Source organism: Podarcis liolepis (genome assembly GCF_965112155.1).
Source record: "Podarcis liolepis genome assembly, chromosome: 2".
Classification (NCBI taxonomy): Eukaryota; Metazoa; Chordata; class Lepidosauria; order Squamata; family Lacertidae; genus Podarcis; species Podarcis liolepis.
The window spans coordinates 34562604-34577363 of NC_139555.1; the positions used below are offsets into that span (position 1 = coordinate 34562604).

The window sequence follows — 14760 nt, forward strand, 5'->3', positions numbered from 1 at the left end:
TTGCATTTCTTAGTGCAGAAAGTATTGATCTGATGTGTAGAGATCTTTCTCATTCTAATTCATTAAAGAGGTTTCTGGAAGCTTCTCTGTATGAAATAAGCTTCATGATTGTTTGGGGTATAGAGAAGCTGAGTACAGCTGGCTTGAACTGGTTCTTTTATCTTTTCCAATTAAAGTCATGTTGACTATAAATATAGGCCAGAAGGAGCCTCTTTCTCTCTCCTTTGTTCTGGTGTCCTCTTCTGTATGCTATAGTGTTAAGGTTTAGTCTTATGATACATTTTTGTAAATTTTATTGTAAGTGCTGCAACTCGATTTTTATGGACTGTGCCAACCCTGAATGTACTGAATTTGTGACCATTATGCTCATTTGCCTTCAATAGAAGTAAATCTCTGCTGGATGAAGTACAATTGCTTCTGGTCTATTGTTTGGAAACTCTGCTATGTGTTTAAGTTTTTTCCTCCCCAGAAGAAACTGCCTGCACCTATTTTTGCAGGGGAAGCTGGGCTATAAAATTCCTTCATGTTGGGAGATGGAAGTCAAAAGAAAAGCAGAGGGTAACAAGCACTCAAGGTTTTACCAGCAGAGAACTCACCTTCATCAGCTCTTTGTCAGCCTCCGAAGAGTCTTCTTTGCTGTAGTGAACCAACATCTCATTCAACAGCTTCACATTGTTGTTCACCTCCTCCAACGTGTGCATGCGCTTTGTGACTTTCTGTATGCGTGCCTCATCCTTCAAATTTTAAAGCAAAAGAGGTAATATAAGTCTTTCCTTTGTTCTTCCGCTACTGTCCAGGACAAGTTGGCCTGAAGAATCCAGAAGTCTGGTTACTTATCACCAGTGGTTACAGAGCCCCTACCTTCTGCTATCAAAATAGAAGTTTTGACTTCTGGGGATACATTTGCAAAACAGGCAACTCTCAATCCATAGTAACAAGACCCCCACCCCACCCCACTCCTTTATTCAGTGGGATTTACTCCTAGGTATGTTTGCACAAAATTAGGTAAAATGGTAGGAGCAAATTATATATTGAACTAGAGAGGGGGAAAGGGATACATAGATCATGGGGAGAAACAGGAAGGCATGGGAAATGAAGCAAGGATGACCAAACGAGCAGGAGAACAAAGCTCTTGTAACTGGAATCGTTGCCTAGAAGAGGGGAGTTTTGGCAGGTGCAACTCACTTTGCAAGAGTGAGAAAAGGTACACTTGCCCACATCCTCTCTTCCAGGCAGCCATTAAAGGCACAGGTGCTCTTGTCCTTCTTTGCATCTGGTCTCCGCAAGAAGGGCCTGTTAACCCTGAACAACCAGACAACTCCTCGCCCCTTCTGCTCCCTAAGCCTTTCAGAAATGCTGCTTGTCTATTTTCAAAGCAACTTTCATGCTTTTCTTTGGGGGGGAAATGCAAAAGGCCAATGTAAGATCAGAGGAAATCAGAGACAGGAATGTCATACCCAACAAGGACAGCCTATGGCGCTAGAGGAAAAAGGAACGTCTGTCCTTGCAACTTGTACCCCAAACCCCATCCTAAGCACAGCTGAGTTAGGCATGCCTAAGCCCACCAATTTCAATGGACGGAAGCACACTTAGTTCTGCACAGTGTAGGGCTGTGACTGGGAGGATGAGTAGGAAAAGGACTAGGGCATCGGCAGCTACCAGTAACCCCAGGGAATACCAGGCAAAGTGGGGCTATAAACCACTGAGCAGCTTTTCTTAGTTTACTATGCAAACTCTAATTGCAGCATCAAACCTGGGTAAGAACTTGGGTTTCGCTCAGGAAGGAAACCAGAGCATTGTTTACAGACAGCACAGATATTCAGGTCTTCTGACATTAGAGCAGCCCAATGGTATGGCTCAAATATTCTAAAAATGCTTAAAATGACAAAACAAGCCCCAAACAATGATCACCCCTACAGATATGTTGATTAAGTGCTCAGTCTCACCTCTTTCACCATAGATTTAATAAGCTTGTTTGCCTCTTGCAAATCATCTGGATTTTTGCTTTTTAACAGTTTAGCTAAAAGCTGCAAAAAGGGAAAAAAACTTTTAGGAAAAGTGTTTTAGGAGTGACAGAACTTTTCCTGGTTTTGCAGATTCTCAGTCGAGGAACTGATACCTTATGCTTGCGTTAACCAAGTTTTGATTTGTCTTTGAAGCATCCAACCTTTGGCACTCCGATCATGAACACATTACAACAGAAGTAGGAAACGTGGATGCTACTGGAACGTACATCATATGAATTTGCTCAGGCTAGTGGTTTCAGTGCTCTAATAGGGGAAGTTCATCACCAGCTACTTCAGAATCAGGACCGGGGTTGGTGGGAGCCAATGTTGGGTTATACTGGTCTGCCCCAACCTCAGCATGGTTGGTCCAGAGGCATTCTATGACAACTACAGCTAGGGATGAGGTTCATTTAGCAAGAGGAGTAAGACAAGAAAGTGCACTTTAAATTACTCATCTCAGCTTTAGAGTGTCCATTTGACACCCACTTCTATTCCATCTTCTCTCGAGACAGCAGCAGTCTACAGCAATAGTCCTTCTGGGTTGTGTCCAATCCTGTGCATGCAGAGTTCTATTCACACAATGGGACTTCCCCTTCCTCTCCCCACATATCCTCAAAGTCTGATCTGGCGGGTGAGGGTCTGTGGGGAGCTGCAGGGGAGAGCAGAAGAGGGAAAAGTTCCACTGTGCAAGCAGAAAGTCTGTTGCAATAGCCAAACAACAGCGCTGGAGAAGACCCTCAATGTACAGAAGTGCTGGAATCTGCACCATGTTCAAGAGCATGAGCCGTGACTTGGAAATCCCTGTTCAGGCCTAAACTCACTGAGTGCTCTAGGTGAGTCACTAACTGAGAGTATAAGTTCTTAAGTTTCACTCCAGTGAGATGGCAATGGTAATCAGAAAGGGACCGGAGTCCAAAAATAAAATAAATTGGAAAGATCTATTTAAATCAAAGCATAGAAATGATAAAACTATATAAACTCAGCAATAACTAGAGTTTGAAAATGTGTAAAAGGAATATAAGAGCAGTATATAAATGGAAAAAGAATATTAACCAAACAGCCACCAATTAAGCATGCACATTACTAAATCCTAAACTGCATCTTTCTAAAACTTCCACCAGTCCAAACTAGTTAAAAGATTTTTAAATTCCCAGCCTTAAATTAGTTTAACTCCTCTCTCTCTCTCTCTCATCTGCAAATGGGGATAATAAGACTGGTTTACTTATAGGAGTGTTGTATGGATGACAGGGAAAATGAAAGTGAAGCTCTTAAGTCCTTAGGGAAAGTGCTGTACAAATACCATTATTATTATTATTATTATTATTATTATTATTATTATTATTATTATCAATTTGCAAACTTCATCATCATCTCCTGTTCACATACATACACAACATGTCTTACATTTTCTTCAGTGAAGCCATGCAGGGCTTTCCCAGACTTCATTTCTGCTTCATTTTTTTTCATAGTTTAAAGACCATAACATGCCCTTCCCCTCTCTCTTTCAGCAAACAGTAAAGAGAAATTTAAATGAAGCTAATCATAGAATTGCAGAGTTGGAAGGGACCCCTAGGGTCAGGGCTGGCTAAAGTCAGGCGAGTATTCCTGAGAGATTCACTGCTACTCTACATGCAGAAGAGGCAAGCCTCCTCCGCCCTCAACACAAAGAGGCAACAAGGAGTTAAACACATTTTTTGTAAGATACAAAAGCATTTGTGAAAACTTCCAAATGTTAAGTTGTCGTGCTAAAACACTCGTGAGAAATAGGAACTACTCAAAACATTTGAAACTTGGACATTTTTAAAAAAACCACTAGATTGAGGGGCGGTGGTGGTTTAGATCTTTATATTTGCTATCCTTTGTCAAGCACTAGAAGATGCCTCAGCTGTTGCCAAGTTCTAAGAATTACAGTGCTAATTTTTGCAGTTAGCTTTACCTTGGATTTCTCTTCATCATCAAACACAGGGTTTTTGGGACGAGCTGGAGGGGAGGGGATTAGGGTACTCTCTGCAGGAATTACAGGGTCAGACAGTACAATGCCTGGATGCAGAAAGGAAGAAAAACATTGTCACTCTTTACAGGAAAGCTCTCTGGGTTTGCTTGTTCACTGCCAGTTGCCTGCAAGCACAAAAACCAGCAAGCTCTATCCTATTAAAGCCATCTTAATGCATTGAACTAGGGTCTGCTACCTGCAAATGGTGCTCTTAGTGCGCTGCCATCTCAGATAAAAGTAAAAGGCTACAGTGCCGTATACAATTAGCATACAAGAACCAGACACTGTTCTGAGTCTCATTCCTACTGATTGCCAGTATGCAGCTCACCTGCTGACAGGCTATGATGGGCTTTTCTGTCTGCAGCTGAACTCCTGTAATTCACTTTGGGATGTCTTTAAGACTTGCTCGCTCTCATGATCTTGTAAGCCCAGGTTTGTGCCCTTGAGCGTGTGAGCTTGCCCTGGGTTCTCTTACTTGCCTGACACGTCCTGATTATCATGTGACCTCAAACGAAGCATTAGGAGCGAGGGACAAAGAAATAAGCAGCTGGTGTATGGGTTGGAAATCCAGGGTAATAAAATAGGCAGGCTGGGCCATAATCATCACAGCACTGAACCCTACAGCTCAGCTAAGATTCTGCAACCGGAGGGATAAGACAGCATGACTCTTGATCAAACTGGTTCACTGTCTAGGTGTGCAGAAGCTACTACCTCTGAGGCCACAAAATTATAAAGTGTTGTTGAACAGCAGCTTAAGGAGTATATGAAAGGCTGAAGAAGGAAATTGTTTCCCACCTTGTCTTTTCAACATGTAGTAGGCGTCTTTGATTTTGGACTCGTCTGGCAGAGCCACCGTCCAACTGTACAGCAGCTCAATTATTTTGCTTTTGACCTTCTCTGACACTCTGTCTCCCAGGTACTGCAAGAATAGCCAAGAAGGTGAAAGATGTTGGTTTCTCTGTCCTCACATAAAAGAACCTACTTTGAACCATTAGATATGTGAGTTGTGGGGCAAACAATCCTTCAAAAACAGTTTCTGTGTCTTGTCTGAGAGATACAGGCTGTGTACATATAATATTTTACTCTGGAGTCCATGAAGACTGAGTACTTGTTTTTTCTATGTAGTCCAAACATGATTTGGAACTGCTGCATATTTTTTGCCCCTGAAAACCTCTTCTTGAGAAATTGGGTCTTGATCTGAAAATACCGTACATCTTGATTTTGCAAGTTTGATTGTGTCCATTTAAAAAGAAATGAAAATGGATGTAGGCTGTCCCAGCAAGGCAGGGATGTTGAGGACAAGCACAATTCCAGACTAAGAAAAACTGCACTATTTGTGCTACGAACAGGTTAGTGTGTACATAGCCACAGTCTCAGTCAGAAATGATTGTTGGTTTGTTTGTCAGTCAGTTGAAGGTGCTGTTAAGTACACCAAAAAATGTAGTCCCAGCAAAAGAAGAATGGCTACAAAAAAACTTATGGGATATGCAGAAATGGCAAAACTTACCAGAAAAATAAGAACTCAAGATAACAATTTCTTTTATAAAAGGATGGAAATGGTTTATTGAATATTTACAAATAAACTGTAAGCAGATAAGAACAGTGGCAGGATTATTTTAATAACCTGACATTTTATAAGCGTATATATTTAAAGAAGATGAATAAATGAGCAAATTAAGTTAATTTGGATATGCAGAAAGTATTAAAAATAAATTTAAGGAACCACAGAAGGAGGGGGAAGGAAGTTGAGTTTCGAAATGTTAAAATGATAGTAAAATTATTGAAATGTATAGAATTGAAAATCATAAATAAAGTAATAATAAAAAGTACATCAAGAATGCTTTCCAAGAATCTCTTCAGGGAATGTGAGGGCTTTGAGATGAAAAAGCATACATTTTTATTTTATTTACATCCATTCAAAACAGACTTAGGTGTTTATCAGTATCTGAATGTGGCTGATTCATGTCTGTTCAGAAGTATCAGAGAGTTAAACGAGAATTACTCCTAGATCAGACAGCACAGATTTGTAACCCAACATTTTTTGTTAATTTGAACTATTCTGGGGTTAATTCCTCTCTGTACAACACCCATGTCTATTTAAACATGTTGGACATTGTCCCCCAGCTACTGAAATAAATGGTCTAGAGAAAGTGAGGAACATCCTGAAGTGTGCAAATGTTATTTATTTGCTGACAGCCCAGCTGATTCCAGTGGAATCTGATGCACAACATGTTTTATGGATTTAAGCAAATGAGACACATAAACAAGTGTAGAAAAAGCAAACCATACTAACCTTGGGAGACACAACTTTAATTAACTCATTTAAAAAACGAAACTTCCCTACTTCGTTGTGAAATCTTTGCCCACAGTTCTTCATGCAAGCTTCCAGCACCTGCAATCAAGTAAAATGCACATATACACACAATATAAATCTAGGTTTCAGAATGGACCTATCCGAATAGAGATCCCTAAATTAGTCACAGGTTACTTACGAAACCTTCAAACATTATCTGTGCCTTCAGGGCTTGGCATAAGGCAAGGCTCCCCCAGGAAACCAACCCAAGTCCCCTGGTGATTTTCTGCTGGTTACTTGAATATTGGACTGTGCACTTAAACAGAACCTGACTGCTTTTTACAGAAACATTGTAGTCATACCTCAGTCAAACAAAATCCGTTCCAGAAGTCCGTTTGACTTCCAAAACATTCGGAAACCAAGGCGCGGCTTCTGATTGGCTGCAGGAGGTTCCTGCAGCCAATCAGAAGCTGCAGAACCCGTGTCAGACATTTGGGTTCCAAAGATCATTCACAAACCGGAACACTCACTTCTGGGTTTGCGGCATTCGGGAGCCAAAATGTTCAACTCGTAATCTGTTTGATTTCCGAGGTATGACTGTACAGGGAAGATAATTAGAATGGTCATTGTGCTAGTTGGCCCTTACAACTGGATGTCATGTCTGCATAGGAGACTACCTGTGCAGACCCCAACAGACACTGGTTGAAATTATGCTGTGGGCAGAATTTTAAAAACAGAGTTAAAGAACACTTACAGTCAAGGCCTGGACTGCTTCCCATTCCTGTGGCGACTGGATTTTATGAGCCAGCAATCTCACGGCTATCTGTGGACTGAAATCATTCATTTTTTTACTTACTTATTTATTTACTTGCTTATTTATTTAGTTAGTTGTGCTGTCTGTGTAGATGAGGCTTTACAAAGGAGAGGACAGAATGGTTCATACCTCAAGAAGATTACAATCTAGAAATCGACACAAAGGAAACAACGAAGGCTGGGGTAGGAAACTGAAGCAGGGGTAAACAGGTGAAAAACCTTATGTGATTCAAATGACATAGGCTTCACTTTTGCAGCTTAAAAACATAAGCTACAGTCACATTTTTCAACATTTTATCTGCAAGCATACCCTGAAGAAAAAAAAAACCTTTAAAACTTCCAGATTTTAGGAGGGGCCTTCCTGTGGAACAAAATTGTCTACATAAAATCTCAGCTGCCTGTCCCTATATAACACTTTCACATTAAATTAACACATTAAATTAAGCATCAAAGCACCCAAGGTTATTTAAAATTACTTCACACACCCTTCAAGTTCTTTGTTGATCTGATCGCAGAAGCCAATGATGTACTCCCAGTCTTCTTGCCTATTCAGAGGATTGGTGGCTTTATCTGGTGAATAGAAACACAAGCTTGTTAATCCAAGATGCACACAAAAGGCGTCTTGTTTCCTCAGGACAGGGTAGCGCTTGAGAATTAGTACACTCTGCCACCTTCTTCTCATTCACTCTGAGAAATTAAAACCTCTCCTGCTGAGAAACTGCACACTCCTTGACTTCAGCACACGTCCGATCAGTCAAAATTCGAGTATCAAATGCTACAAGTTATGAAACCGGCAGAAAAATAGTGTGAAGAACATATTACAAAGCCAAGTTCTAGAAAGCGAAGTAAACAGCCATGCATCGTTCCCCTATTTGCCCCTATTTTGCTCCACGTTTTGCCAATTTATCACATAACGAGCTGGCAAATCCGCATTCAGTTTTACTCCGCTGAAACACGGACTGAGCAAGGAAGTCATTAAAAACCTAAAAGCATATCTGACACAAACTGTAACATTCCAGGGATCAAAGGCATAGTCTGTAACTGTATACTTATCAAGGGTGCAATCTAAGCAAAGTGAGATACTTTTCTCCCACTGATTCTAATGGAATTTCAAGAGCATTGCACTTCATACTAGGAAGGGTACATGGTAGTTCTGACTAGAGCACATCCACACCTTCCATTGCCTATGGAAAGTTCTTTCCACAAGAAATAAAAGATTTCACCTGACACCTGAGAGAAGAGAATTAAAGCAATGTTAGCTTCTGCATGTCTTTTTCTGCTTAGAAGGGTTTTTGAAGCAAGTTACTTTAAGGTATTTTGCAGAGATCTCACCTATGAACATACCTCTGACATTTCAGTGTGGGACATATTCAACACCTGGGACCTGAATATTCACAGTGGTGCTCACATTTTCTGTCTTCAAAGAACCCTTTCCACATGAGCTCATCTGCCAAGAAACACCCGTACTGTATATCTGCTATAGCAGTTGCTCTCAGTTTGCATGGGGCACTGTTGCCTTGCCTGAATTGAGAATGCGCCCCAGAATAGCGGGTCCCCAACTCCCCCCGAAATCACCTGGAAATGAGTCCTGTCAGCAGAAACCCTGCACAATAACTTTTGTTTGCACAGGACTTTCTCCCCTTCTCACATCCAAACTCCCCAAACTTGAGCCGGGGGTCAGTGTGGGTAGAATCCCCCCCCAAAAAAAAACCAGTGTGCGGGGAATAGAGGAGTAATTGTTCCATCCAGCAAGCTGAAACACTGTTGAATTCTTCCCAATGGGTTTTCTGCCTGTTGTTTAGGAATTGTAATGCACTGCACATGTGCCATCTCTTAGTTTATTCCCCTCTTTCTGGCTACTTCCTTCCTTCCCATATATTGACTCTCCGCTCCTTCCAAGTGTCTTGTCAACCCCCCTTTCCCCACAAAAGCCAATGACAGAGCCAAATAATTCTGGTCTTGCTCCCATTCTCCACCCTGCTAAGTTCTACAAGGGCAACACTGAGACTACTTAGGAGGAGGAAGCTGACAGCTTGGGCCACTTCTGTAAATAAGAAGGCAGGCAGGTGGGAGTTGGCCAAGGGTATATTGATATGGGTGGGGTAGTGCCCCATTCTTCCTAATGGATCAGCCTCCACCGGTTTGCACTCTTGCTTTGTAGTGGGTACCGTTGTAGTAAATAGTGTTGTACTCATCAAAGGCTTTCACATTTCTCACTGGAAGCAAGAGCCACCATTTATCACACTAAGCCCTGCTTCTCAGATGTTTCCCCCCTCCTTTCCCCCAGCTTTGAAAGCAGCAGATTGCAGAACACGCAAGGTATCACGACAGATTTGCATTTCATGTTTCATCTGCTCCAGATAATTCAGCTCAGAGACTTTGCACTGTGCTACCTTCCACAGAGATACCCGGTTTAACCTAATTTCTATAGCAAAACTGACCAGGGCAAAATGTGAGAGAAAGAAATACTGTTCATTCTAGGGCAGCGCAATATGTGTCGGCACAAAGGCAGCATACACAAGCCGAGGATGATTAACTAGTAAGAACAAAGAACAAGGAGTACAACGAACCAAATTGTTTGGGGCATCTTCACTAGGCCTGCAAATGCAAGCGCAGAGGAGCGGGCGGACTTCATTCTTACATGCTGTTTTCTTTTATTGGGATTCCCATGGTCCACTAACATCTTTTACATTTACAAAGCAAGAGGGCACATTTGGGAACCCTTCACAGTCAAGGCTCTAATCTGTGTAAAGGATTCATAAATACCGTATTTTTCGCCCTATAGGACACACTTTTCCCCCTCCAAAAATGAAGGGGAAATGTGTGTGCGTCCTATGGGGCGAGTGCAGGCTTTCGCAGAAGCCTGGAGAGCGAGAGGGGTCGGTGCGCACCGACCCCTCTCGCTCTCCAGGCTTCAGGAAGCTATCCGCAAGTCTTGCAAGCCCGGTGGAATGCCCCGCGGGCTCGCAAGGCTTGCGGGCAGCAGCCTGCAGCCCCAAAGCTGGGGGACAGCGGGGAGGCGCAGCACCGCCACCCCGCTATTCCCCGACCTGATCTGGAGGCTGGGGGGGGGGAGAAGCAAGCTTGCTTCTCCCCCCGCCAGCCCCACAAGCTCGGGGGATAGCGGGGTGGCGGAACGCCGCCATCCCGCTATTCCCCGACCTGATCTGGAGGCTGGGGGGGGGGGGAGAAGCAAGCTTGCTTCTCCCCCCGCCAGCCCCACAAGCTCGGGGGATAGCGGGGTGGCGGAGCGCCGCAATCCCGCTATTCCCCGACCTGATCTGGAGGCTGGCGGGGGGGGGAGAAGCAAGCTTGCTTCTCCCCCCGCCAGCCCCACAAGCTCGGGGGATAGCGGGGTGGCGGAGCGCCGCCATCCCGCTATTCCCCGACCTGATCTGGAGGTTGGGGGGGGAGAAGCAAGCTTGCTTCTCCCCCCGCCAGCCCCACAAGCTCGGGGGACAGCGGGGCAAGCTGTCCCTGAAGGCAGAAGAGGGAGACAGAGCACTCCGTCTCCCTCTTCTAGCTTGGGGATGACTGCGCAAACCTGGGGGGGGGGGGAATAAAAATTTTCCCCTTGATTTCCCCCCCAAAAAACTAGGTGCGTCCTATGGGCTGGTGCGCCCTATAGGGCGAAAAATACGGTAGTCAGTCTTATGAACACAAGTAGCACCTTGAGGGATCAGACCACAAACCCTAGGCTTTCTCTCCCACATGTACACAAAAAAGCAAGACCTCTGAGGGAAATTCTCTGTACTGTATAGTACAACTGTATCTTACGCGGAGGTTCAATTCCAGGGGTTCCGTGTGTATACGAAAATCATGTAATGTACATCCAAAAACATTTGGGCCTCATGGCTGTTAGATGCCTATACAGTGGTACCTCGGGTTAAGTACTTAATTCGTTCCGGAGGTCTGTTCTTAACCTGAAACTGTTCTTAACCTGAAGTACCACTTTAGCTAATGGGGCCTCCTGCTGCTGCCGCGCCACCAAAGCATGATTTCTGTTTGCATCCTGAAGCAAAGTTCTTAACCCGATGTACTATTTCTGCGTTAGCGGAGTCTGTAACCTGAAGCGTATGTAACCCGAGGTACCACTGTATGTGCAAATATTGTAGGAATATAATGTTTTAACATTTGAGAAAAGAGAGAGCCAGATTATGACCTCACTTCCTTACTATAGTAGTCCCCAAATGGAAAAAGTTTTACACTGCCACAGTCAAAATAATAAGTGCACAGCAGGCTTCATCTCAAGAGACTGAACTTGGCATGTTCCATTCTAGGGCTAGAGCACCAGTAACCTAGAGGATAGTACTTCGTAATTAACAAATAAATGCTCTTTATGTCGTCCGTCCCCCAACTCGGAGTTCTGGAGGAACCTGTCTCACAGTTTGCATGCCACATTTAGAGACACTACCTAGCGCGGTGGAGATGGCTCAGCTACAGGAACAGCAGAGAATACAAAAGCAAAAGAAGATGGTTGTGTGGAGCAACTGAGTACTGTATTCCATGTTCAACCATTGCTTTTTGGCTAAAGGCAGGAATGGGAGCTCAGGCAAAGACCATCCTATTATGTTGCCTCCCAAATAAGAGGGGATAATTTGTTGCTGGGTCATCACCTGTCCAACTGCAACATCAGGACCGAAGTATCAGGTTGCTGACATGGCTTTCTCACTGTGTTGACACTTTGAAGTCTCATTTGAAGGCAAAAATAAAAATAAAAATCCATGGCATGGATGAATCCTCTCTGCTATGGCTGGGGAAAACATGAACCACTTCCCAACTTTTTTTGTAATTATTTCCTGTCTTTGTTCAGGACCTACGTCTTCACAGCGTCTCCCCAGAACTGTTCCCCGAGTATATTTATATTGCTTAGTTTCAAATGACCTTCCAGCTAAACTTTCAGCAGCCTGGAATTGGGAATTCTGCTCTGTCATTTCACTTAAACATTTCCTTCATAAATATGGGGATATATTCAGTGACTAACTGCCCATGGGGTTAATAAAAAGAAGAGGAGATGTGTCACTGCATATCCTTAATACATACATAAACATCATTTTATTAAATTGGGCAGAATTGTTTTCGTAGCAGGAAAGTGATTCAGTAAAAACTGAATGTATCAGAAATGTATTCAGCAGCAGGAAAGTATTTACAATACAAATAAAATCCTCAGCCTCAAGAATATCTATAACACTACCCTAATAATTAGGAATACACTAGGTCTTTCACAATAAGCTTCAAAAAGGAAGAGCTACCTGTTCACTAGGGCACAGCCCAGTATCTTAACATATTCATGCTATACCATATAAATAAAATCAGGCAAAGCATTGACAGACCTCCAGCTCACAGTGTGGTCCCCATTGTGCTGAACAAATGGCTTTCCACGCCCAGTCTATAAGAAGTAGTTCAAAAGATATTGGTGATTTCACAGGCTCTTCCATAGAACGACCTCTGTGATTCAATGATTATATTTACAATATATCTCATTTTTATCTGTCCCTCCGAAGAGCTCAGGGTGGCACACATGTTTCAGTGCTCCCCATTTTCTATTTTATCCTCACAACAACCCTGCGAGGGAGGTTAGGCTGAGAAACAGCGAGACTGAGGTCACCCAGTGAGATTGGTAACCTTAAAGGTAAAAAGATAAATGGCAATACAGTTCATTTTTTATCTTAAATCGTCCCACTTCTGTTGGTAAAAAACAGAATATCCACTTTTGACCTGCAAATAATAATTCTTAAGAGGGGTTCTTTGAAACTCGAGACTTGGGTTCTCATTTACCAGATAATGATCCAGCAAAGGGCACTGCACTTCTGCCGTGCACCTCCTGTGACGGAGGTGGGGGGGATGTGTGGCCCTCCATATGTTATTTGACTCCAACTTCCATCATCCCTGACCTTTGGCCATGCAAGTTGGGGCCAATGGGAAGGAGAGTCCAATGACAAAAGATCCCTGAATTGCAGGGGGTTGGACTAGATGGCCCTAGTGTTCCCTTCCAAGTCCATGATTCTATAACTTCTGGAACGAACCATGTTCCCCATCCCTGTTCTATGCCTCCTGTCCAGCACAGCAACATGACTTTAACAAAGGCGCATTGAAGAGGTCACCTGTAACAGCTAACTCTGAAACAAAGTATGAAAGGGCCTCTGTGCATTAGCGGAAGTCCTTGTGCAGGACTGATCCTGCAGGAATGTTCTTATGTCTTTTAACTTGAGAAACATTTGTTTCCTTCCACCCTCTTTATAATATATTCCACGATGTAGCATAAAACATTAATTGAGGAATACTGTAATTTTGGTACAGACTGAAGAATATGTCAGAATATAGTTTACTTAGAGAGAGGAAATGGAAATAAGCAGAAAAAATGAGAGAAAGGAAGAGTACTGCTCTTTATAGCTAAGGGAACCAGTTACTTAGTAGAATGCACACAACATTTCACAACCTTTCTTTTAGAAAAAGGAAAAAGAAATGAATCACTGGCTAATAGGGCTAGACTTCAGGCTGTCTGTGTCCACTGCAATTGCAGCTCTTGGGTTTCTGCTTAGATGTCTCGGTTTGAGTGCACTGCTCATTCAAGTGCACATGTTGTTGTTTTTCTGGATCCATATTGGAGACGGAGCTTTTTTATTTGCAGGGGTCAAAAAGCAAGACCTAGCACCCAACTCCATGCAGAAACAAGCTGGGGGGGGGGATAACTTTCTTTGGTGCATTTTTTTCCCTGGGGGAGCTTAGGAGCTGTAGAATTTGAAAGGAGGAAATGACCAGGAAGTGAGTAAGATGGAAGAGTTCAGGCAGAGACAGGCACAGCTGCAAGGAGAAGCATCAGCTGAGTGGATGGAAAGAACACGTACAAAGGGGGTGGCTACATTTCTTTCAGTAAATGGCAATTCCCCCCCTCAAAAAAAACCCTAAATCGGGGTGGGGGGGAATCACCTGGGCATGTTCAGAAACAATGGAAATTGACAATAACAGCAATGTACTGCAATAACTATTTTAGGAACTGAGAGATAGCCCTATACAGTAAAGAACCTTCACAGACAGAAATATATAGCATAGTCTTCAGGTACATGAGGCAGTCAAAGCTAATGTGGTGCAGGGGCTGATGAAATTCACTGAGTATCCTTTGGTCAGTCATTGTCTCTCAGCCTGACCTACCTCACAGGTTGCTGCAAGAAAAAAAGAGGAGAGGGGAGAATCACGTATGCAGCCCTGAGCTTCTGGAAAGGAAGGTGGGCTATAAAAGTAATAAATGAATAAAAATACACCTAGCTGACATAGCTTGTAACCAGAGCACATTACAACACACCCTGGATGCTACAAAAGGAATACATTAAGTGTCCCATTTACACAGGAAATGGCTATGGCTGTATAGCTAATTACCAGTTATGAAATATTTTAACGTTAGGGTGGAGAAGAAGTATTAGATAGAAGTGATACAGCCATAGACTGGGCTCCCACAGATGATCAGGGAGGGAACATTCCTAATGAATATAGCACATTTCCAATTTTCATTGAGTGTCACAAACATCTGAGTCATTCTTGCAACAGCCCTTTAAGGTAGTCAAGCGCTGTTATTCCCATATTACAGACACAGTGCTAAGTCTGAGAGATAATGGCTAGCCTAAAGACACCTAGCTAAGTTCATGGCTGAGGTAAAA

The 14760-nt window shown here is 43.0% G+C and overlaps 1 protein-coding gene across 9 annotated transcripts in view; it reads right to left on the reverse strand.

Moving 5' to 3' along the window:
• Window positions 1–14760, reverse strand: part of LOC310699477 (ADP-ribosylation factor-binding protein GGA3-like) — a 29662-nt gene that overhangs the window by 13194 nt on the left and 1708 nt on the right. For 2 of the 9 annotated variants that reach the window (XM_083487374.1, XM_083487373.1), the window contains exons 2-8: window positions 7591–7675; window positions 7047–7122; window positions 6293–6391; window positions 4795–4918; window positions 3943–4046; window positions 1947–2027; window positions 597–734 (exon numbers count right to left, since the gene is read on the reverse strand). In XM_083487374.1, coding sequence (XP_083343500.1) covers window positions 597–734; window positions 1947–2027; window positions 3943–4046; window positions 4795–4918; window positions 6293–6391; window positions 7047–7122; window positions 7591–7675 — 707 coding nt within the window. Of the gene's footprint in view, window positions 1–596; window positions 735–1946; window positions 2028–3942; window positions 4047–4794; window positions 4919–6292; window positions 6392–7046; window positions 7123–7590; window positions 7676–8449; window positions 8555–11721; window positions 13290–14760 lie in introns of those variants that run through there. The other 7 variants (XM_083487376.1, XM_083487375.1, XM_083487379.1 and 4 more) reach the window with 6 other exon arrangements.